This window comes from Dermochelys coriacea, chromosome 11 (genome assembly GCF_009764565.3).
Source record: "Dermochelys coriacea isolate rDerCor1 chromosome 11, rDerCor1.pri.v4, whole genome shotgun sequence".
Lineage (NCBI taxonomy): Eukaryota > Metazoa > Chordata > Testudines > Dermochelyidae > Dermochelys > Dermochelys coriacea.
In genome coordinates this window covers 36,654,094-36,677,643 of record NC_050078.2, presented here as the reverse complement: position 1 = coordinate 36,677,643, position 23,550 = coordinate 36,654,094, and the positions used below count along the sequence as shown (strand labels likewise).

The window sequence follows — 23,550 nt, the reverse complement described above, 5'->3', positions numbered from 1 at the left end:
CAAAATGACTCAGACACCATTAGAGATGAGCTAATGTATTACACAACAGTTTAAGCTTCTGGGTTCTTTTCATGAGTAGCCACATGGAGGACACACTGCAGTAAACTAACCAAATGTAACCCCAATTCAATTTTTTTCGCATTAAATATGGAATTTTCCTTCCCATTCACTGCCCCATGTCTTTCTCAATTTGCAGATAATCCATTAGACTTTCCTAAATCTTTCTGAAAATTTTAACTATCTCAACATTTATCAGCTGAAGTATTATTTACACATTTAAAATATCCATTTCTAGCTCTCTTTACCGGTATTATTACAAGCCATATTCTCACATCCTAGTTTCTATAGTTCATTTTAAAAGATATTTTTATATTTTCTAAACTTTAATTGGTACCTAAAGTAATTGGGAACAGGCCTTATAGGTTCTGCATTACTAATATAGTATAGACTGCATCCACAGCAAATTTGGCTAAATGGCATCTAAATTTATAAAATGAAATATTTTACAATACAGAACTTTTTATAAATAGAGATGCAAGACACACATTCAGAGCTTCATTGTAATTAGTACTAAAATGCTCCTTTGCTCTTGTTTTTCAGCTCCGAGTATTCAAGTTGGCAAAATCTTGGCCAACACTGAATATGCTGATAAAGATTATTGGTAACTCAGTGGGAGCTTTGGGAAATTTGACCTTGGTGCTGGCCATCATTGTCTTCATTTTCGCTGTGGTTGGTATGCAACTGTTTGGTAAAAGCTACAAAGACTGTGTCTGCAAGATTGCTACAGACTGTGTACTTCCACGCTGGCACATGCATGACTTTTTCCACTCTTTTTTGATTGTATTCCGAGTGCTGTGTGGAGAATGGATAGAGACTATGTGGGACTGTATGGAAGTTGCAGGCCAAGCCATGTGCCTTATTGTTTTCATGCTGGTCATGGTCATTGGAAACCTTGTGGTATGTAATTTTTCAGATATTCATTTTCCAGCAAAAAAGCATATATACACTTAACAAATAAAGGTTTTCCATGCTTACTTTGTAAAAACCTCTGTTTGGCTTAGACTACATGCCCACCCAGAGAAGAAAGAGGGAGGAACAGCCCCCTCATCCCACCCTTACACTGAAGCATGGAGTGCCCTGAGCTTGGGTCCAGGTGTGCAGGCGTAAGCAGATACTGCACATCCACTTATTCCCATGCATGGAGTGAGTGAGCAGCAAATAATTAACTCAGAGGTGTTGTCTGAGTCACAGTGTCTCCCACAAAGTTGAAACTAGACAAATTTAGACCAGTAATAAGGGATACATTTTTAACAGTGAGGATAATTAACCACTGGAATAATTTACCCAGGGTCTTGGTGTATTCTCTCTCACTGGCCATTTTTAAATCAATACTTAATGTTTTTCTAAGAAATATGTTCTAGGAATTATTTGGGGGAGATTATATGGCCTGTGTTATACAGGAGGTCAAACTAGATGACCACAATGGTTCCTTCTGGCCTTGGAATCTATTAATCTGGTTTTGTGCTGTGTATGCTGCACTACCCCTTGCTCAGAGTTGTGTATGAAGACATAAACTATGTGACTCTGTCAGCTGTTATCCCCTTTTTGTCCCTGTACTAGAAAATATATGCTCCAAAGATCATTAGAGTGTCCTTATAAACACAAGGCTCTTGCATGGATTGTATAAGTTTTTTACTGGACAACATCTGTGATTCTAGCTTAAATTAATAAAAAAAATACGCTCACAATTAAATTTAATAAAGTTGTGCTTAATTATGTAGCATGTGGGATTCAGATGCCTAACTTTAGGTACCTAAGTAGGTGTATAAGTTTTCAAAGTTCAGCCATTGTTACTTTTTGGAGATATATATTATAAAACAAACTTCCAGAGCAAGATGCATTTGCACCCACCAGGTGCCTGTAAAACTTCTATTTTAAAATTATACCATTTGTGGAGTCCTCTAAAATTGCTTTAAACTATTTTCATGACAAACTAGAAGAATAAAAATGACATAATGATTAGCTGTATTTTCAGAATTTGCATCCAAGCTGACAGCTAGAGTGCCAAGTTTTTGCCCAATGTAAATTTAAATTGGCCAATTTATAACTTTTGAAAAATATGTTTCTAACTGGGAAGTAGTATTTAAGACAAGTCTACTGCTTTTTTATTTTAGTTTTAAGTTTTTTTTATCATCCATTTTTGTAACATACTTTGAGTTAATTGAAAATAAAATGTCCTTTTTTGTTGATATTTTCATCCTCTTTTGGACATGTATTTTATTGCATATATTAGAGAGAGAGAGAGAGCTTCTACAGCAATCAACATGGCTACTGCCATTTATTTCTCTGACTTAGCAACCTCATCATTAGGTCATCAGAGAAGTCATTAGAAATATGCAGAGCTCTAGATTGCTTGCTATGAAGCAGCAACCTGATCTGCATTTTAACATTATTCTTTTTCCTCAGACATAATATTTGAGCCTGATCCCGCATTTCTTTGTGCCCAATATTTCTGTGACTTAAGTGAAGTTTTGAATGTGCAAGGTCTGAAGAATTGGCCCTTTAGTTTAGTAGAACACAAAGGAGAAGTCTGGCACATTTGCACATGAGGAAAGTTTGATCACACCAAAATTACAGTGATTGGGTTTTTTTGTTTGTTTGACATCTGTCCTGGATTTACACTCTGACTGAGAGCCCAGTGTTTTTCTTAAATTTTTGTGGACACTTGTTCATTAGGAAATAGACTGACTGAGATTACAACTAGTCAGCCATCAGATGACAGTTTCTATTCCTAGATTTGAAAGTGAGAATATCCCATGACCTTTAAACTATCCAGACCACTACTTTTAAAAGGGTACTCTAGTGAGAAAGTGTACACCAGATTATTTGGTATATAGATATCTAGATATAGACATATAGATGTATAATTGTCTATTGCTATAAACATTTAAAAGAAAATAGCCCGATCTTATGGAAGACTTTGGTAAAATAAAATAATAAAATGTTTTGTCCTTTTGTGTACCATCTGCTAGCCTAAAGTATAAATAATAAACCATATCCCTCAGAGCAGTATTGATACTAGCCTCATTAATGTTTCTGGTGAACAAACAAAGAAGGCCATTGTAATATCAAATTCCTATAGAAAAACAGAGGAAATGATTGTGTGCTAAATGGAAAGATGAGCAAAACTGAAAGATACAATAATTTTATTTTTTGTTTGCTAAGTAGTATTCTAAGCAAAGGGAGTACTGTAGGATTTAATAAAGATTGTTAACCTTTCCATATAGTTATTAAGCCATCCTATAGAATTTAACTGAAAATTACATTCCTGCTAGAAATGTCTTAAGAATGGTTAAACAATCTAAGGAGGACATAATTTTACTATTAAATTATGTCGTTTTTTACAATAATTTCTGTAGAATCCTATTCTATCCTTGTTAAATTCTACCAGATCTTTCATAAGGGCTTGAACAGTGGTCTCTCAACAATCTGGTTGATACAGCCACCCAGAACTTTTTAAAGCTATTTTTAAATGAATAACATTGTCTTGAGATGTTTAGAATCCTAGAACAGCAGCAATATGTTAGTATGTTAGAATTCTGGAAGCTGAACTGATTTATTTTCATTATGTGGGTAAAGATGAACAGCACACGATAAAAAATGACATTTTTGTAAAACTCTTTCATGTTTATTAGGGTTTGTTATTCGATTATCCAAAATAAATTAAATAAGTTTCTTTTTTAAAACAAATAGTGTGTATAATTTTTAAGTAGATAGTGTCCTTTAAAAATACTAATTTCTTATATACACATATATTATACAGCTATGTTTTTTCATCTTTTAGGTATTGAACCTGTTTCTGGCCTTGCTACTGAGTTCATTTAGTTCAGATAACCTTGCTGCTACAGATGATGATAATGAAATGAACAATCTCCAAATTGCCGTTGCAAGGATTCAGAAGGGAATAGATTATGTGAAAAAAAAATTACGGGAATTCGTCCAAAAAGCCTTTGTTAGAAAGCAAAAAGCATTAGAGGAAATCAAAGCATTTGAAGATCTAAACAACAAGAAAGACAGCTGCATTTCCAACCATACTGTTGTTGAAATAAGCAAAGATCTTAATTGTCTGAGAGATGGGAATGGAACTACCAGTGGTGTAGGAACAGGCAGCAGTGTGGAAAAATATGTAGTTGATGAAAATGATTATATGTCTTTCATAAACAATCCAGGCCTTACTGTGACAGTACCTATTGCTATTGGAGAATCAGATTTTGAAAATTTAAACACAGAAGAGTTTAGCAGTGAGTCGGATATAGAAGAAAGCAAAGAGGTAGGACTTTTTATATATGAAAAATAAATAATTATGCACTTATTTATTCATTATTTAATTTGATTTTCAGTACTGTTTAATAAATCTCTTACTCTATTGGATAAAAATACTATACATTTAGAGTAATGTGTATGATAATTTGTCACTGATCTACCTAATGGTGCATCAGGATTCCTTAGATGCTGCATTTTTACTGTCAGTCTGGAAAATAGCCTACATATTAGCTTACTTATTACAGCAGTTGTGTGATTTATAAATAAGGCATTTCTTTCTTTTTTATTGTGTGAAGTTTTAGGACTTGATGCAAATTTCATAAGACATCATTTCAGTAGTAATTATAACAATGATCAGAACTTGTGAAATCTGAGTATTGGTGAAGGCCCTTGAGTATTATAATCGAGAACTCAAGGATATCTCTCTGCACAAACCTGATCTAATTTTTTACATTATATATATTTATACGAAAAGTAAAAAAATATATGTGGGCAACTTCCAAAGATGAATACTAAGACATCATAGTATAAATAGACCAATGAGCGATTTTTAGACCCGCTGAAAAATGTTGTAAATTATCTTACTGGAGAGTTTGAGCTCAGAGAATATAGCCAGCTGATAGGGAGTATTCCATATCCCTTCTGAAGTGTCATTTATACCAGTACTTTAAAACTGTGCAGGAGTACAGACTAACCATTATATTGAATATAGCTGTAGCAGTAGCTTACATGAAAAAATGATACTATTATTACTGTAACTAAGTGTTGGTTATTGTGCAAAAAGTAGACAAAAGATTTTTTTAACCAAACCAAAAAACCCAATAAACCAACAGCTTCATCAAAATAGACATGACTGACACCTTGGAGATTAATGGGTATAGATAATATTCTCAGACAAAAAACAGCAAGGAGTCCAGTGGCACCTTAAAGACTAACCGGTTTATTTGGGCATAACTTTCATGGGTAAAAAACCCACTTCTTCCATGCATCTGAGGAAGTGGGTTTTTTACCCATGAAAACTTTTGTCCAAATAAATCTGTTAGTCTTTGAAGTGCCATCAGACTTCTCATTGTTTTTGTGGATATACACTAACACGGCTACGCCCTGATTCTTGATTCTCAGACAAAGAATTTTTTACAGTTTTTCAGTTGAGTTATAGCTCAGAGTACATATTATAAGTTAAGGGTAAGTAAATTCAAAACAAAATTTCAAGGACATAATTATTTTTAAAAATATTAGAAATCCAGGAATTTGGGCTTTAAGATGTCTACAGTCTGTTGCTGTAAACATCCTCAACTTAGAATAGACCTGGTTCTTGTATGGCTTGTGGGTGGAGTGCAGAAAGTATTCAATGTGTGTGATGCTTCACCATTAAAGTAGGTTTTGTTTTTTCTATCTAGGAGCTACACGTTCATGACTGCACATAGGAGGGTAGTCTGTTATATTTTTTTGTTTTAATGATTCACATATAATAGATGGCACCTGGAACCGTACTGTACTCTGAGGAATAATTCTTTATTATGTGCCACATTGGCCCCTCAAACTTGTCTTTTGTATTCAGCCTCTTCCTATGGTTCAGACTCACCACAGCCAGAGAACCAACTGTACTTTATGGCATACTTGGTTGGCACTTTTGAATAAGAACCTAAGTAGGGTTTAGGCACAAGCCCCTATCATTAACTTCCTTCAGGAGCTGAAGGACCTCTCAGCAGTATGAACTGTAGAGAATTATCTCAGAAACAGCCTGAGATTCAAAAATGTCAAATAAAATAAAATGTGCTAAAAAACTGAGAGAAGAATCAATCTAAATGGTATCAAACACACACTTAGATCTAAGGCTTCCATACACTCACCTAGGCATACCTAATCATTTCAGTTTAAAGAAAATGTGATGCTCACAGCATTAGCAAGCTGTGTCAATTAGTTTCTCAAGCCCTTTTTCTTCCCACTCTGCCATGCCAAAGTTCTAGTCACTGGTTCTGTGACCTTGAGTCTTTCAGAGGAACTTCCTTCTTTCTCTCCCTAGAACCTCACTCCTCCTTTCCTTCTTTCTCTTCCTAGAACCTCATTCCTCCTTTCCTTCATTTTCCTTATACCCTGGAGAGTCTTTGAAGTCAAGGTGCATTAGAATTCTAGCCTTGAAGTAATCTTTTTCATTAGCATATTGATGATAAATTTGATCAAGTCCAGCATCTGTGTCACTAACTTGGCCTCTAGCATGATGTCCATTCGTGTTCCAATTTTATTCCATATTGTGTGTTACCTTCTTCTCCAACTTCTGTCTCTGAGATATGTTATTTCTAATGCTCCTTTGGACTTGCATATACACACTCAGAATTTCTCCCCTGCTGATGCTTGTCCATAAGTATATAGCTACCTCTGTATTCCAGGCTAAACTATCATACTTCCATTGCCTGCAGAGAATCTCTGCATGTCCTTGCTTATATGTTAAATGATAGACCAGTTTCTCTCAGTCAGTCATACAGTTCCCATATTTTCAAAGAATGCCATATATTTCAACATCCCATATCAGATATGGTTTATGGAAAGATGATATTCCATTATTCACAATTTTCTAATGGTTGTGTTTGATAAATACAATGATATGCGCTTTTCTCCAATCGAGCAAAGTTATTTTTCTGAGAAATTCCTTAGAATTTTTTTTAAATGTTTATGATATGCATTAGGAACTAGGGAGGCTCATAAGTTCTGTAGGGCACTTGGAGTCAGGGAATGGGATAGAGTAAAGCTGCCTAGAAGTTCTGTATGGATTTTGACTTCATAGTTGACTTCTACATATCAGCTACTCCATACTCTCCAGCCTCTGTTTGCTTCTTCAGGCTCCATACCTTCTTTCCATCTCTCTATCCAAGTGTTTTCTTCCGTCAGCTCTACTATAGTCCCCAAGACCTTAGTATATCAGCATGAACCAGGCTCCTGATGCAGGCTTCAGATGAATCATTAAGTCTTCAGGGAGGAAAACCTGGCACTGCAAGCAAGAGTCAATACAAGGAACCTAAGAGAGAAGTGGTCAGATGACTTTGGCTGGATGGAAGCTGGCTGGTGAAGGATGCAAAATTCATCAGCACAAGTATGTGGAGCTTAAGAGATCTGCAAGCTCTCTTCATTGGGGCCGGATGGCCCTGGAAATTTGATTTCCATAGGACTGTAGTAATCACTAGTAGCAAAAGAAATTGGAGTCCAGCTGCTTGTGCTGGTCTCTGCTTGTCGACTATTACTGGCAGTGGTTAGCTATCTAACATTCCAACATGCACATTTACAGTGTGTATCAATGGGTGTTGGGTAGTTAAGGAATGGGACCATGGTAGTTAGGAATTCCATGTTTACTTTTATCTCAAGCCCCATTACTTTCCATTCCTCCCTACTGCATTAGCTCTGGGTCTCACTGTGGGAGAAGATGCCCCTATCTGTACCTCTTTTGTATGTGTAGAAATGCTGTCATCTGCCCTTTGCTGGTAGTATGTGAGAAACAATTCTGAGGCTTGATGAGCAAGTTGTGAAGATTCTGTTGCCACTAGTGCAACCCATGCATATTGATGATTCTGCTACTCCCTGTCTTCTGTACACAGGAGGCTGAAGATTACACATACTTCCTGTCCCAGTGTTTAAAAATTAGACATACAATATCATCCGCTCCACTTTCTCTCTCAAGGGATTCCATTAAAACATAACTCCTTGCTGGGAGAAGGTCTGGTACCTTAGAACCAGGGATAAGGGATGAGACAGCATTTCCCTTCTCCCAAACATCACACAGGGTTCTTAGAGTACTCTTAGCACATCAGAATGCTCTCAAAAGACACCCCCTTCAAGAGGACTTCATTTTACCAGGAAGGAGTTGTGGGAAGCTATGTTGGCTCAGGTACTAAAGTATTAATTTTTTTTGGTGGCATAGCCATACTTAAGGGGAGAGCACTAAAAACATTTATTTGACTGTCTGTCTCCATTGACAAGATATGAGAGAAGTGGGTGGAGGGAGCTGAGGAAGATGCCAGGAGCAAGTAATTGAGTTGGAAATTACAGCTGCTGATAGTTGAGAGAATGGACTTCAATTTTCCTGTTTTTACACTCTGATAAATGTTATATGTTTCTCTTGGAGATATAGCAGTTCTTTTGTAACTACCCATCTGTATCTCTGACAGACTCCCTGGTAGCATCTACTCAGTGCACCCGGCATACCTTTCCCATTTGGACCCTAAAATACCCCACACGCACTTATACACTTGGCAGCTGCACACACATTTTTGCCTGTGAATTTCAGGTCTTAATTTTAAAAAAAAAACTGCCTCGTTTGAAATTTTCATTTACAACAATGAAAGCAGCAAAATTTTTACAGTGCCTTGAGACATCACAAATCACTTTCTAGTAACACTGGGGAATGCGCTCCCCCCAATCCCTATTTGAACATAGAAGACCCTGAACATAGGTGGAACTATCGTAGTGCCACTTTGTGGAGTATGGGGCTGGATGCAGGGAGCCATTTTTGGGAGCATAGCTTCACCTGCCCAAGGCAAAGGTGGTTTTGGGGAGCAGGGTGTAATATGTTATTACATGGATCTATCAGACAAATCTTTTTCTCCCAACCATGCCACAGGATGCAGCATCCAGGAAGATTACAATTCAAGATTCTACTGCCTTGAATATGCAGTAGAAGTTGCTTAGTGGGTTCTGGTACTATGCTGATATGGGGTATGCCTTTTCAGCCAGCTCCTGGGTAGCACCTTGTGATAACACCAAGACTATTTATTTGGGCTTAATGTGGGGAATACGATTTAGCTCAAGGAAATTAAAAGTTAATCCATGGTGTAGAGTTAATAGTTGAGCTGAACTGAGTGAAAATGAATATGCCTTCAGTTTATACTTAAAGTGGAAGAAGGCAGGATTATTTTTTAATTGACCAGGCTTATGCTTGCAAAAAAGTAGGTGCACAACAGCAAACAGATAAAACAATGAAAGTAATCCATTTCAGCATTGAAAATGCAGAGAAATTCAGATGACGTTTGCTGATGGGCCAGAAAAAGTATCTAATTTTAAAAGGTAACTGGTGTCTCTTAGAAGAGGTTCAATTTAGCCTATAGACTTTAATCCCAATATAAAATATGGCTGATCAATACAATGTATGGAGTGGGTTAACCTTCGCATACATCAGAATCCTAGCTATTGTATTCTGTACCAGTTAACAAATATTGAGTAGATTAAAATGCCAGCAAGAATACTATTACCGTAAACAATCTGGGAGATCAGAAGTCGGAGTTAGTATTGGTGCAACGAAGAAGAAGAAATGAATTCTAGATATTTTTTTCAGTTAGTGGAAAGCTGACTTTGCAACTGCAGATTCATGACGATCTGAAGAAAAGGCCTGAATCAGTCAGAATGCCAAGATTCCTGACCACAAGTGATGCTTATTTTGAAGATTCTTCTTATTAGCAACCCTCAATTGCCAGCAAAAAGTTGCCATTATCTGGCAGTTGCCAATAAGTGGAAGTCAAGTTTGCAAGGGTGCAGCCAGGGAAGGAAGTGCTGGGACATGCCTTCCCTGGCTTCAGCCCTGTAAACCAGCCTGTGCACAGGGCAGCAGCGGGAAGAGGAGCAGCAGCCCAGACGCCAGGGCTTTCTACAGGAAGTGGAGGTACTGGGGGCTCACAGAGCTGCACAGTACCTCTCCCTGTGCTTTCTGGGGATTAGGGATCAGCATGTTCCATGGGCTTCCTTCCTTGGGTGCAGCTCCTCATCAAGTCAAAGCCTGGAGAGTGCAGAGAGAGAGACAGTGCAGCTCCCACTTCCAGGTGGCACAGTCCTTCCCTGCTACTGTCCTTCCCACAGACCTTACCTCCTGTGAGGTCCCTGTGAACAGACAAGTTTGCAGGGCTGCAGCCCCAGAAGGAAAACACTGGAATGTGCTGAGCACCTGCTGCAGGCAGGTTTGCGGGGCTGCAGCCAGGGAAAGCACATCCCAACTCTTCCTGCCCTGGCTGCAGCCTTGCAAACCTGCACCTGGGGCCTTTCTTAATAAGCGTCATGCTGTTGCCAATATCCAAATCCCATTAACACTAAGGTCAATGGGACAGGAATGGTTCCCACCAAAATGTTGCTATTAACCAGAAGTTGTTAATATATGGAATGCTATTAAGCAGAATTCACCGCATACATATATATTATATGAATCATCATAAAATTGGAGAAATAAGTCTCAAGTTAATATCTGAAATCAGCAATAAATAGTTCAGGTTAGCAACATTAAAATGATTCTTTAACATCTATGCCCCCTAATCCTCAGAACAAGGACTGAAATCCTGGCCTCTCGTTGACTTTGATGGGGCCAGGATTTCACCCAAGATCAGTAAATAGTAGAAAGAGAGAAGGTGTTGTCCCTTCCTACAGCTGTGAATGACCATGCAGTTTCAATATATCATCGTATATCATCACCCGTAATGACCTGATCAGTGTGTTCACAGCTTTGCAAACCAAGAGCCTGAATTCCCCTTCCCTGCCACCTGGCCAATTCAAAGGGCCAGTTCCTTCCCAAATGGCACTACACCGGGGCGGGCAAACTTTTTGGCCTGAGGGCCACATCGAGTTACCGAAATTGTATGGAGGGCGAGTTAGGGAAGGCTGTGCCATCCCAAACATCCAGCCATGGCCCAGGCCCCAACCCCTATCCAACCTCCCCCTGCATCTTGCCCCTGATGCCCCCCCCGGGACTCCTGCCCCATCCAACCCCCCCATCCACCACCCCCTGCTCCTAATCCCCTGACTGCCTCCAGACCTCCCGGCCCCTGTCCCCCACCGCTCCATCCAACCCTTCCTCTCATTCCTGACTACCCCCTTGGGACCTCTGCCCCATCTAACCACCCCTTCTCCCTATCCCTTGACGGCCCCTGGAACCCCTGCCCCTGACTGCCCCCCGCCGCCCCATCCAACCCCCCTCTCCTTCCTGACTGCCCCCTGGGGACCCCTGCCCCCATTCAACCCCCCCGTTTCCCACCCTCTGACCACCCCGCCCCCTATCCACAACCCCGCCCCCTGACCACACTCCAAACTCCCCTGCCCTCTATCCAACTCTCCCTGCTCCCTGCCCCCTTACCACCCTGCCTGGAGCACTGGTGGCTGGCGGTGCTACAGCCGCACCACCCAGAGCACCAGGACAGGCAGCTGCGCTGCCCGGCTGGAGCCAGCCACAGCACCATGCAGCACAGAGCACCGGGTCAGGCCGTGCCTCTGCAGCTGTGCTGCCCGGCAGGAGCTCACAGCCCCCCACCCAGAGCATTGTGCCAGCAGCGCAGTGAGCTTAGGCTGCGGGGGACAGGGAACAGCAGGGGAGGTGCCGGGGGCTAGCCTCCCGGGCCAGGAGCTCAGGGGCTGGACAGGAGGGTCCCACAGGCTGGATGTGGCCCGTGGGCCATAGTTAGCCCTATCTCTGCACTATACCATCCAAAGTATCAGCTTCTTTAGAGTGCTTGATAGGTTGGATCTGTAATGTGTCAATCCACTGTCTCAAATGCCACTGATGGGACAGGACCAACCATCCAGCTGGCCCATTACTTCCCAAGTGGATCAAGAAACGTTAGAAATATACATAAAATAATAACGTTAAAATATTTTTGTACATAATACAGTACCTCACAGTATCTAATTTGGATAGAAATTCAAGGAGAATTCACCGTTTTGTGAGGTATTTCTACATGTAACTTCTATCATTGTTAAAAGAATGGAAACAGGAACTATACAACAGAAAACCTAAAAGTATTTTGCTTATTGTATGCATTCAGTTTAGAACGATAATATATGCACATGGTCAATTAAATGAAGAGTAAACAATTTAAGCATAAAAATTCAAAGAATATTCTGCCAAGAGTTAAAATAATGTTTAAGATTTATCTTTAAAGCTATCATATACTTTCAAAATCTGTGCTAGCCATATTATTATGTAGTTAGTTCATTTTTGTTTCTTGATTGTGAACCACAATTTTGCAGAACAGTTATTAGCTGCAGCTCCTATATTTTATATTAATCTGATACTAGATATAAACTTACAGTAGATCCCTAGGAATGTTTGTTGAACTCTGTTGTCAGCCAATATGTATACTCCGTTTTGCCAACTGATAAAATATTTAGTAAATATATTTTGACTGTTTTGAAGCCATGTTTAAATTAGAGTTTCCAAAGAGAAGAAAAGTAGAGGTACTGTAATCTTGAACTTCACTGCCTACCGTTCTTACTTCTCACAGGGGTAAAACCAAGCTGGAGCAATCAAGAATGCAGCTCTGGTGCTTTTTAACCAGGTAGAGCAACATATCACCACTTTTACACAGGTTACCTAAGCAAATTATACATATACAATCACTTTTCTAATGGATATTGACTGGCCTGCATGCTACTCAGCTATGTTCCTTCCCCATCCATTGCAAGATAGTAGAAATGTGCACAGCTGCTCTCTGCTGAGTCATGTGACTCACATCACAGCATGGTCAGGCAAGACTGGCAACCCCAACATACATTTGACTCATAATGACTCTTCTAGATATTTTTTATAAAGTACTTTAACAGTAACTGCATGCTCTACAGGTTTTGGTAATATGGATCAAAACATTAAAGGAATGTTTAACTTTAAAAAGAACAAAGAAAAAAGGGAGCATGCACAGTTTTAAAAAATATAAAAACAACCCTTTTTGATTCAGCCCTTATAAATATATTGTTTTAATAAACGAAGTTCTAGGTGATTTATGTAATGCTTATTGTCACATTCCTTAATGAAAATAATTGGAACATTTCGAAATCTACTTTTTCACAAAAATATTTACATTTATTTATATTTTGAAATGCTTAATGCAAATGTGCTAGGTACTAAGTGATATTCTGTATTCATTTGGGCACCCACATATCTTGAATTTTCATAAACTGCATATGAACAGGACACATAATTTATGCCAAAAGTAATATTCAGCAGAAGCAAATAGTAAAACAAAAAACACTTCACAGAAGAAGAGAAGAGAGAACAGAACTGCCAAAAATAAACCTTTACAAACATTCTCTTCCAAAAACCAAAGAAACTAAAAAACATTTGCATAATAAAATTCTTCTGTCAAATACAATTATTTTGGAATGCACATGTTATGATACCTGAGTCTGTGTTTCAAATCTGGAACTCACATTACTCAATATAAATCAGAGTAACTTAAGCAATGAACATTTCTTTTTAAAAAGTTGCTCTGTTACATTTATCCACTGTTTTATTTTAAATAAAAGGCAAATGTGCTCTCCATTGCAGCATAACTGACAGAACTCTCACGACTGATAATAGCAAATATGACGCAAAAATTGATAAGTTTTATAAAAGTTTATAACATTTATAAAAGTGATGCACCTGTTTCTGCTTTAATACCAGTGTAAATCTGGAACAACTCTAATGACTTTAACAGGATTGCTGTGGATTTATATCAGTGTAGCTCTGAGTAGAATTTGACATGATTGCAGCTTCAAGGACTAAGGCTCCAATCCTGCAACTGGACCCATAGGGACAAAATGTTGTGCCCACATGGAGCCCCACTGGCTTCAAAGGGAATCTGCACAGATAAGAATCCAACTGCAGGGTTAGTATCAAAATTTTGAGTGGACTACAGAAAAGAGAAGTCACAGGGATGCCTTCCTTACATCCTCCAATGTAACAAGATGGCTATGCTGAGGGGAGCATTTGACCCATCTTGTTAAAGATTTAGCAAGATTAAATCTGCGCTGTCCTCCCCACATACCCAGGAGGCATTGTGGCACAATATGTCTTTCAAAAGAAAAATGCCACAATTCAGGTCATGCACCTGCTCATAAGAAGATTTTGCCTCATAGGAGACATAACTGAGCCTTCAATGTTAAAATTATGTATGGTTTAGATATTTGACATCTATATTTTTACTTGATCTTAACTGGGCAATAACTAAAATCTACCTTACTGGACCTTATGCGCTCATACAAATTCACAGTACTGTGTAGCATACACACTGTTTCAGTTTCAGGGCAAATATCATGATATAAATCAAGATATGCTTGAGCTAATCCAAAAGACCAGAATAAAGCTCTAAGACACAATTAGCAAGTTATTTTCATAGTATACATGCAAACTTAATGATATTTGAGATTAATGGTTTGGTTCCAGGCAATTTTGAATACGGAATTCCTTTATTTACATTATATTTTGTCAACCAAATCAGACAGCAATTTGTAACAGTCAAAACTCAAAGTTTGAAACGAATAGCTGGATTATTAAAGGCAATTTGTAATGGCTGAGTCCCTTTATTTATATTATTGTCACTTTGAATCATGAAGCACTTTGTAAAGCTTCAAATTTTAGCAGCCGGCTCCTGCTCCCATTGAAAACTAGAGCAAAATTAAATGGGGGCAAGAACGGGTCTTAAGTGAATGCATTCTGTTGGAAATGGGCCAACAACATGCTGTTGGTCAAGATTTGTTTTGATGATTTAAACTGTTGAAAATAGAAAATGTACTACTTTCAAAAGAAGAGTACGTAGGCTCACTATACACTCTAATGAATGTAGTTACTCAAATATTCTGGTTGTTACTAAAGCATTACTATTTATGCCTATTCGTCACATTCTATACAATAATGTGTATAATTATATTTTTTTTTCAGAACAACACTAAGCCCATAGAAGTAGATTTTCCTTGATACTCTAGGGGTCGGGAGAGGAGGTTCTCCCCTAATTTAAGCATGTTGTTTTGCTGATTCAGGCCTTTAGAATGCTGCATCATAAACAAATAGTTTCAAAAGTATCCCTGTATAGAATAAGACACCTCTCTGCAGGTACTGATCAGTATCTACAGGGAATGGGAAATTCTAGAGGCTGATAATCCTATGCATAAAATGAAAGGACAATTTGACAAAGAATTATTTTGTAATCCATACAATGCCTTGAACTTTTTTGATATTTTTATTGTATTACTATTAGAAAAATCAGCATTAAAACTTTTTCTAAACTACAAACATTCTTTCTTAATTTTAGGGGGGTTTGTAATTTACTTCACTTGATTTTCGACACTTGTGATTGCCTGAAACATAAATGAAGAGCAGGCTAAGGAATTGCACTCTTTCTTATAGTAATGAAAATAAACTACTCTTCTCTCATTTGCTGTTTAACAAATGTAACAATTGTGATGTCTGGAATAGTGGCAACGGAGTCCTGTGTTGGGCAAGAACAGTTAAAGAACTGACTTTACTTTTCATTGACAATGATTGGAAGTATTAATGATTGATAGTTATCAGCCTTTATTCTATGACCCTTGATGTCAGTGACTAGTCTCTTACTGATTTCAGTGGTGAAGGATGAGGCCATAAATGAGTTCCATTCTACCTAGTTTAAATATATATTATTATTATTCTCATCATGTACAGTTTAACATCATTTAATGAAGCAACAGTTCACAATAGCAGTGACAGGAAGAAATTCCGTTTTATAATTATTTCTTAGTAAATAAACATATATAATTAGAGTACGAGTTCCCAAATCTTACTTTTCCTTTTTAAAAGGGACACTTCCCCCACCCCATTTTTCTTTCCCCTCCACTCCCATTTAGGTTATGTGCTAGTAACTATCAATTTTTCTTCCTTTGCTACGTAGATGATATCCACAATGAAATGCTGAAAGCAAAATCCTAAAATATGTCATATAATCCACATTATTTTCTTGTGTTTTAAATGTCTTTGTCTACAAAATACAAAACCGTATTCTTTTTTTGGTTTAAATATATCTACTTTCAATATTTTGATGCTTATGATTTTCATCATTTTCTGATATTGAAGATTAGTAATTAAATTATTCATAAATGTTACCAATTTAGAGACAATACTCATAGTTATTTAACATATTTTAATTTTGAAAATCATTGAATTAATATTATTATTAAAGCCTATTATGAAAATTGAGTTAAACTGGATTTCGGCAAAATATTAAACAGAAAGTGTGTGAGAGATTTTATATATATATTTTACACGTTACACCACATACATGCATGCACATACACATGCACTATTTGTGTTTTATAATACATACATAGTATATTTTTATGTTTATAATAAACAATGAGCTCAATCATGCCTAATTAAGAATATATACATACATACATGTTTGATACCTAGTTATTCCTCCTGTAAACTAAAAGGATGCACATCAGGATGGGGCGAATGAGGAGGGAGGTGTGATGATATCCTGGTAGCCAAGTAAAGGTAGAATAGTTTGCAATGTTATCCAAATCCTGAGGTAATTATCTTACCCTCCTCACACCTTGCCTGTATGTTTCATGTATATGATGGCTCACACAATATTTTAAGAGAAGGATGGTTTCTAAAAATAACTTTAAGTGGATTTTTTTGGATTGTTCTATTTCTCAGAGATTTTTCTATTTCAGGAAAAATCCTATGAATTTGATTTTTATTTCATTACCATCATAGTTATGCAATACGACTCTGACATCAAAGGTGGCTCAGCTAATCATTATGTAGCACAGGTGACTTTAATTCACTGCAACAGTGTCTTTGGGCAGGGCTGGATACTGAAATGTAATCCTGCAATTTTCTATCAACAAAATTGGAAATTCTTACAAAAATGCTTAAAACTATCTTATCTGGGAAGAGAGGAATTGCTCACCTAAACCTGGTTAAGAGATCTGCCTGACCATGTGATCTACCATAAAACCAGATCATTTCCTTATCTCCCAATATCTTTTGCTTTATGGAACACTTTTTAATAAATTAAAAATAAGTCGTTTTCTTTACAGCATTCTTTATCAGAAAAGAGAGAGAGAGAGAGAGAACAAGAAAACACCCTTTTTAAAAGTTTTACTCCAGTGTGAGTCAAGCAGTTTGTTCAATGGCTGATTTTTATGTACCAGTAAAAAAAAAAATCATCAAAATCAGCCACTAGTTGGAAATAAGAAATACGTTATCCAGTGTTCTTTTCAAAAACAATACTTCTGGACAAACTGGTCTCTTGTAGATCAAAGCACTAAAGAGATGTGATCTTCCAATCAGAAATCATGTCCATTAATGCTACAATCACCAACTATCAAATGAAAATTTTAAATTCTGCTGCATCAACACCTAACAGGTGAAAAATTTAAATTCATGTCTTTCAAGATAACAGAAGTACAATTACTAAAATAGGATCAGGATTTCCTACTTTGAAAACCAATTATCTGTAAATGCTTTAATGGATATTGTTTGTAAAGTACTTGGCTGTGTGACTACATGTATCCAGCAAGAGCAGATTATTAACATGCAACAGTATTTGAGTCCAGTGACATTTTCTTGTAACAAATGTAGTGTCCTTTATTATAACAAAATTATTATTTTATATGACGTTCACATCAAAACAAAATAGGGATGGGTGGTATTGCATTTCATATAACCATAACATACAACACCAAGTCTAAGGAAATAGAACTATGGTATCTGTCAGCTTCAAGGTGTAGCCCAACTAAGGCCCCAATCCTGCAAAAACATACCCCCATGAGTAATTTTAGGCACTGAGACTCGATCCAACTCAAGTCAATGGGAACTCAGTGGGAATCCTCATGTGCATTAAATGAAAGTTACTTGCAACTAGAGTTCTTTGCGATGGCTCTGAATATTCATGCTTCTGGGTATTCCACTGCCTAGTGGTGCCTAATGGTGCGCCCACTTTTACCCACCCCCCGTCAGTATCTCTGAATGTTCTGAGGGCAAAGCTCTATAAAGGGGCACAGCGCCCTCTAACACCTCAGTTCCTTCCACTGCCAACTCAGAGAAAAAAAATAAAAGGACTCTGAGAAAGTGGAGAAGGAGGGTGGGAAATATAATATATATGTAGAGCCACCTCTAAGAACTCTGGTTACAAGTAACCTACAAGTAACCATTTTGAGTGGCTTTGCATATTCCCACTTATGCAATAGTTTGATAATCAATACTTAAAAGAATCTCAATGAAGGAACATAGTCTTCTCAATGAAGGAACATAGAAGCACCGCTCTATCAAATCTAGCATCAGCTCTTAGGACGGCCACTCACAAACCTCCTGAATACCAGGCATTCCAGTACTTCCCAGAATGGTGGTGGGCCCACCGCTGCTGACACGAACCTACAAGACTGGGGACAAACCATTTAAAACCAGGACTGTCTATCTTAAAATGAGATGAATGGCCTGCCTTTCAGCCATTGAAGCCAAATTGAGAGCATAAGTTTAGAAAAAGTGTGCACAGAACTTCAGCTTGAAGCCCTGCAAATTTTAGTAACAGGGACTTGTGCAGGATAAGCAAAAGGCATTGCCACAGCTCTGGTTGAATGAGATCGTACTGTTGTAGGTACAGGAATTTCTGCGAACATGTAACATTCAACAATAGATTCCTTTATCCATCCAGAAAAAATCTGGGGAGACAGAGTATGATCCATATGATTCTTAGAATAAGAGACGAATAACCTAAAACAGGGGTCGGCAACCTATGGCATGCGTGCCAAAGATGGCACGCGAGCCGATTTTTAATGGCACACTGCTGCCTGCTGGGTCCCAGCTGCTGGCCCCACTCAGCCTGCTGCCGAAGCCAGGCCAGGACCCGGCAGGCAGCAGCGTGCCATTAAAAATCCTGCCCGCCCCGGCCTGCTCTTCTCCACCTCCCCTCCCCCACCAGGGCAGGGTGAAGAAGCTTGGTCCTGCTAGCTGCTGCTGCAGGGCAGGCAAACTCCCCCTCCCCCCACCTCTTCCCCCAGCATGCTGGGTTCCTGCCCCTCCTCTCCCTGCCGCTGATCAGCTGATGGCCTTTGCGGGGGAGGGGGAGAAGCGGAGCCACAGCATGCTCGCTGCTCCGGGGAGGAGGCGGAGAAGAGGTGGGGGCGGCCTTGGGGATGGGGGGGGTGGAATCAGGGTAATTCCCTCCAGCCCACTGCCTTGAGCCGCTCTGGGCAGGGGGCTGGGAGCACCCCCATGACCCTAGCCCTCACCCCAGCCCTCTGCCCTGACCCTACACCCCCTCCACATTCACCCCTGCCCTCTGCCCCAACCCCTGTACCCCCACCACCACCCCAGCCCTGACTCCAGCACCCCCACACATACCCAGCCCCCCCACACCCCATGCCCTGACTCCTGCACCCCCCTCACATGCCCCCAGACCTCTGCCCTGACTCCTGCACCCTCCTCACACACCTGCAGACCCCTGCCCTGACTCTTGCACCCCCACATTCTCACCTCCACCAAATGGGAGCTCCTGCACCCCCCTCACATTCCCACCTGCACCCCTCGCACCAAATGGGAGCTACCTAGGTAAGCACTCCACACCCAAACCTCCTGCCCCAACCCTGAGCCCCCTCCCTCATTCTAGGACCTGGCCAGACCCTACACCCCAACCCCCAGCCTGCTCCTTAACCCCCAGCCCTGTGCTCAGTGCACTCCCACCCTCAGCTCAGTGCAGAGAGAGAGGAAGAGAATGGGCTAGAACCAGGGAGAAGGTAGGTACCACTCTATGTGGGCAGGGCTGGCAACGGGCTGAGAGGGGCCGGCAGCCGGGACCCTGCTGGCAGGAGCCAGCGGATGGAACCCCAGATCGGCAGCAGGCTGAGTGGCAGCAGGCTGAGCCGCTCAGCGCACTGCCAGTCTGAGGTCCAGGCTGCAGGCCCCGCTCAGACCGCTGCCATTCTAGGGTTCTGGCTGCCAGCCCCTTGCCAGCTGGCGTCCCGGCCGCAGGCCCACTCTGGCAGCGGGCTGAGCGGGCCGGCAGTGTAAGATCAGCGTTTTAATTTAATTTTAAATGAAGCTTCTTAAACATTTTGAAAACCTTGTTTACTTTACATACGACAATAGTTTAGTTATATAATATATAGACTTATAGCGAGAAACCTTCTAAAAAATGTTAAAATGTATTATTGGCACACGAAACCTTAAATTAAAGCGAATAAATGAAGACTTGGCACACCACTCCTGAAAGGTTGCCAACCCCTGATCTAGAGGATTTTCAAAAAATTTTAGTTCTATTTAAATAATATGCAAGAGTTCTTCTATCTAAAATGTTTCAAACTGATTCCCCTTTATTACTAGGTGGCCTTGGAACAAATACCAGCAAATTAATTGTGTGATTAATGTGACATTCAGAAATGACTTTTGGCATAACCTTAGGATCAGGTCTAAGAACCTTCTTTATGAAAAGATGTACGGTGGATCAGCTCCAAGGCCTTTAGTTCCCTCACCCTTCTGGCTGATGTTATGGCAAAAATGAATGCTATTTTAATACACAAACACTCAGCCAAGGGTTCAAATGCTGACTTCACAAATGTAGATAAAAACCAAATAAAATCCCAAAGGAGAGACAGGTGAGTCCAGAATGTCTCAAAGGTTATTAACTAACAATTGAAGATTGTCCAGCTTTGGCCTGTAAACCTGAGATGTCCAGTGCTGCATTGGCCTCATTCTGAGATATGCAAACAGCATGATGTAAGTCTTAGCTGCCATGAGACCCAGGAAGAAAATTACTTTCTGTGTTAGACATATTTGAGAGTTTAAAACAGACTGCACTATTTTTAAAAAATTGTCCTCTGGTAAAAACATTTTTCCTACAAACAAGTCCAATATGGAGTCAATGAATGTAGTTCTCTGAGTTGGGCAGAAATTCATCTTTTTGACATTCAGAAGCATCTCCAAGTCTGAAAAAAGGGTGGTTGTACAACAGTGTGGCTTGATAGATCCTTGCAAACAGCAGCCTTCAACAGTCAATCACTCAATTATGGGTAAACAAAAATACACTGCTTTCTCATATAAGCCACTACTACAGAAAGGCACTTTGTAAACACTATTAGTGTGGTTAACAGGCCAAATGGGAGCATGTTGTATTGGAAATGGCCTCCCAACACCTTGAAAGAAGGTACTTTTGATGACTATATTGGACAGAAATATGAAAATATGTGTTCTTTCACTCAAGCATCACAAACCAGTCTAAAGCTAAAAGTGAAGGGATTATGGAGGCCGGAGCTAACATGCATATGGAAGTTTCAATTACGTATTTTTTCAGATTCCTTAAATCTAAAATCAGATGAAACTGTACTTTTTCTGTACCAAAAAGTCTCTTGAATAAAACTCAACCTCTCAGGTTTTAGATACCTTCTCAACAGCTCCTATCAGAAGGAATTTCTGCACTTCTGAAAGTAAAATAGCCTCATGTGAAGGTTCCGTGAAAAGGGTAGGGTACAAGGAATTGAATGGGGGCAGTTTCTCAAATTGAATGACCTAGTTCTTTTCTATAATTTCTAGCACCCATTTGTCCAATGTATTATGAAACAACTCTCCATCTGATGAGAAAATATGCTAGCCTTTTCCAAACAGAGTAAGGGAAGGATCCACACTGATTGGTTCTGGACTCTGGATCCTATCAGCAGATCTGAGGCTTGGTTGTTCACCAGAGACAACAGGGAGGAAGCAGATTGTTTAGATTTAGGATTTGATTTGAAAGACTTCTTCTTGTGTTGGCTCTGGAAAGATGTAGCCTGTTGGTGTTGTTACTGATGTCTTTGATTCAATGGGAAATGTGTTTCTGACAACCGAAATGAGTAGTCAAAGGTCTTCTCCTGGTAAAAGAAATCAAAACCCAAATAGCAGCTTTCGATCTTGTCTCCTTCAGCTTTTCCAGAAACTCATTTGCCTTTTCACTTAAAAGACCATCCTCTACCTCAATTCTCATATCCTGAGCCAGAGAAGAGCAACATAGCTAAGCTTGTCTTCTCCAGGTAACTTCATGTGCCAGTGCTCTGGCAGAAGAGTTCAAGGTGTCTAAAGAAACTCCAAAAGCATGCTTTGCCACATTTTGACCTCCATTGGGATCACATTTGCTAATTCCTTTTGTCATCTGGCAAATCCTGCACAAACAGTGCCATCTTTTCCCATATCACCTCTCCATCCATAAGGAGGACAATTGAAAAATTCCGGTGGCAGCACTCAATAAGTCCATGGACTCCAGGACTGCCAGTCTCCCACACAACTGTGATGTGAGAACATACCTGCAGGAGGAAGACCAAACAGAAGAAGCAGGAAGAAACAATCTCTTTATTCTTCCTCTGTCATCCTCTAAACACTGATCTGGCCTTGGATCAGTGATGGACCGTACTGGAGATAGTAATGGACCCAGAGAGTGAAGAGAAATAAACGGAGAGAAAACCCTTTGTGGGGACACAGTAGGAGTCTTAGAAGAAGGTGTAGACCAGGGATCGGCAACCTTTGCCATGTGGCCCATCAGGAAATCCGCAGGCAGACCAGGACAGTTTGTTTACCTGCAGCGTCCTCAGGTTTGGCCAATTGCAGCTCCCACTGGCCGTGGTTCACCGTTCCAGGCCAATGGGGGCTGCGATCAGCCGAACCTATGGATGCTGAAGGTAAACAAACCATCCCGGCCTGCCAGCGGATTTCCCTGACAGGCCACATGCCAAAATTTGCCAATCCCTGGTGTAGACAGACCAGGAGAAAGACTAATAATCTCCTCTGCTCTTCTCCTTTTTTCAGGAGAATCGACACTGAACTCAGAACTGATAAAGCCTGTCTCTTCCTCTCATTCAGATCCAAGAAGCCCTCAGAAGCCAAATGGTGTGTACATCAGTCAAAGTAAATGTCTTCTATGGACCTGAAGATGGAGCTGGAACTGGACAGAGGTCGAAGTTGGAGCTGAAGACCTGGGTGGCATGGAATCTGGTGAAATACACAGATCAACCCGCTTGGTACTTAAAGCTGAAGCCAGAAGTGGCCTGGGTTTCACAGCAACCGAGACTGGCCTCTTAGACCTTGGATCTGATTAGTGCCCATCACTGGAGGGTTTAGCCTCAAGAGCCTCCTTAAGGAGAAGCACCTGCATCTCTTCTGCCTGTCCTTGCAAGTTCTGGCCAGGAAAGTCCAGCAGATGAAACATCCAGAAGGAAACTGGCCCTCTCCAAAGCATTTCAATCATCTAACATGGTCATCTGATGCCAGGAAAACAGACAGGCAGAATGCACATCTTTTGAATCCCAGCTTCTTAAAAACATATTGGGTCAGACCAATCAATAGTCCATCTAGCCCAATATCCTGTCTTCCAACAATGGCCAGACCAGATGCTTCAGAGGGAATGAACAGAGCAGGGCAATTTATTCACTGATCCATCCTCTGTTGTCTAGTCCCAGATTCTGGAAGTCAAAGGTACACACAGACACTGGGGTTGCATCCCT

At 40.0% G+C, this 23,550-nt stretch overlaps 1 protein-coding gene across 5 annotated transcripts in view; it reads left to right on the top strand.

The window, feature by feature from the left end:
• LOC119863247 (sodium channel protein type 2 subunit alpha-like) overlaps positions 1–23,550 on the top strand; it is a 111,226-nt gene that overhangs the window by 61,814 nt on the left and 25,862 nt on the right. For all 5 annotated transcript variants that reach the window (XM_038421284.2, XM_038421280.2, XM_038421282.2 and 2 more), the window contains 2 exons: positions 601–957; positions 3,845–4,330. In XM_038421284.2, the coding sequence (XP_038277212.1) occupies positions 601–957; positions 3,845–4,330 (843 nt within the window). The remainder of the gene's footprint in view (positions 1–600; positions 958–3,844; positions 4,331–23,550) is intronic.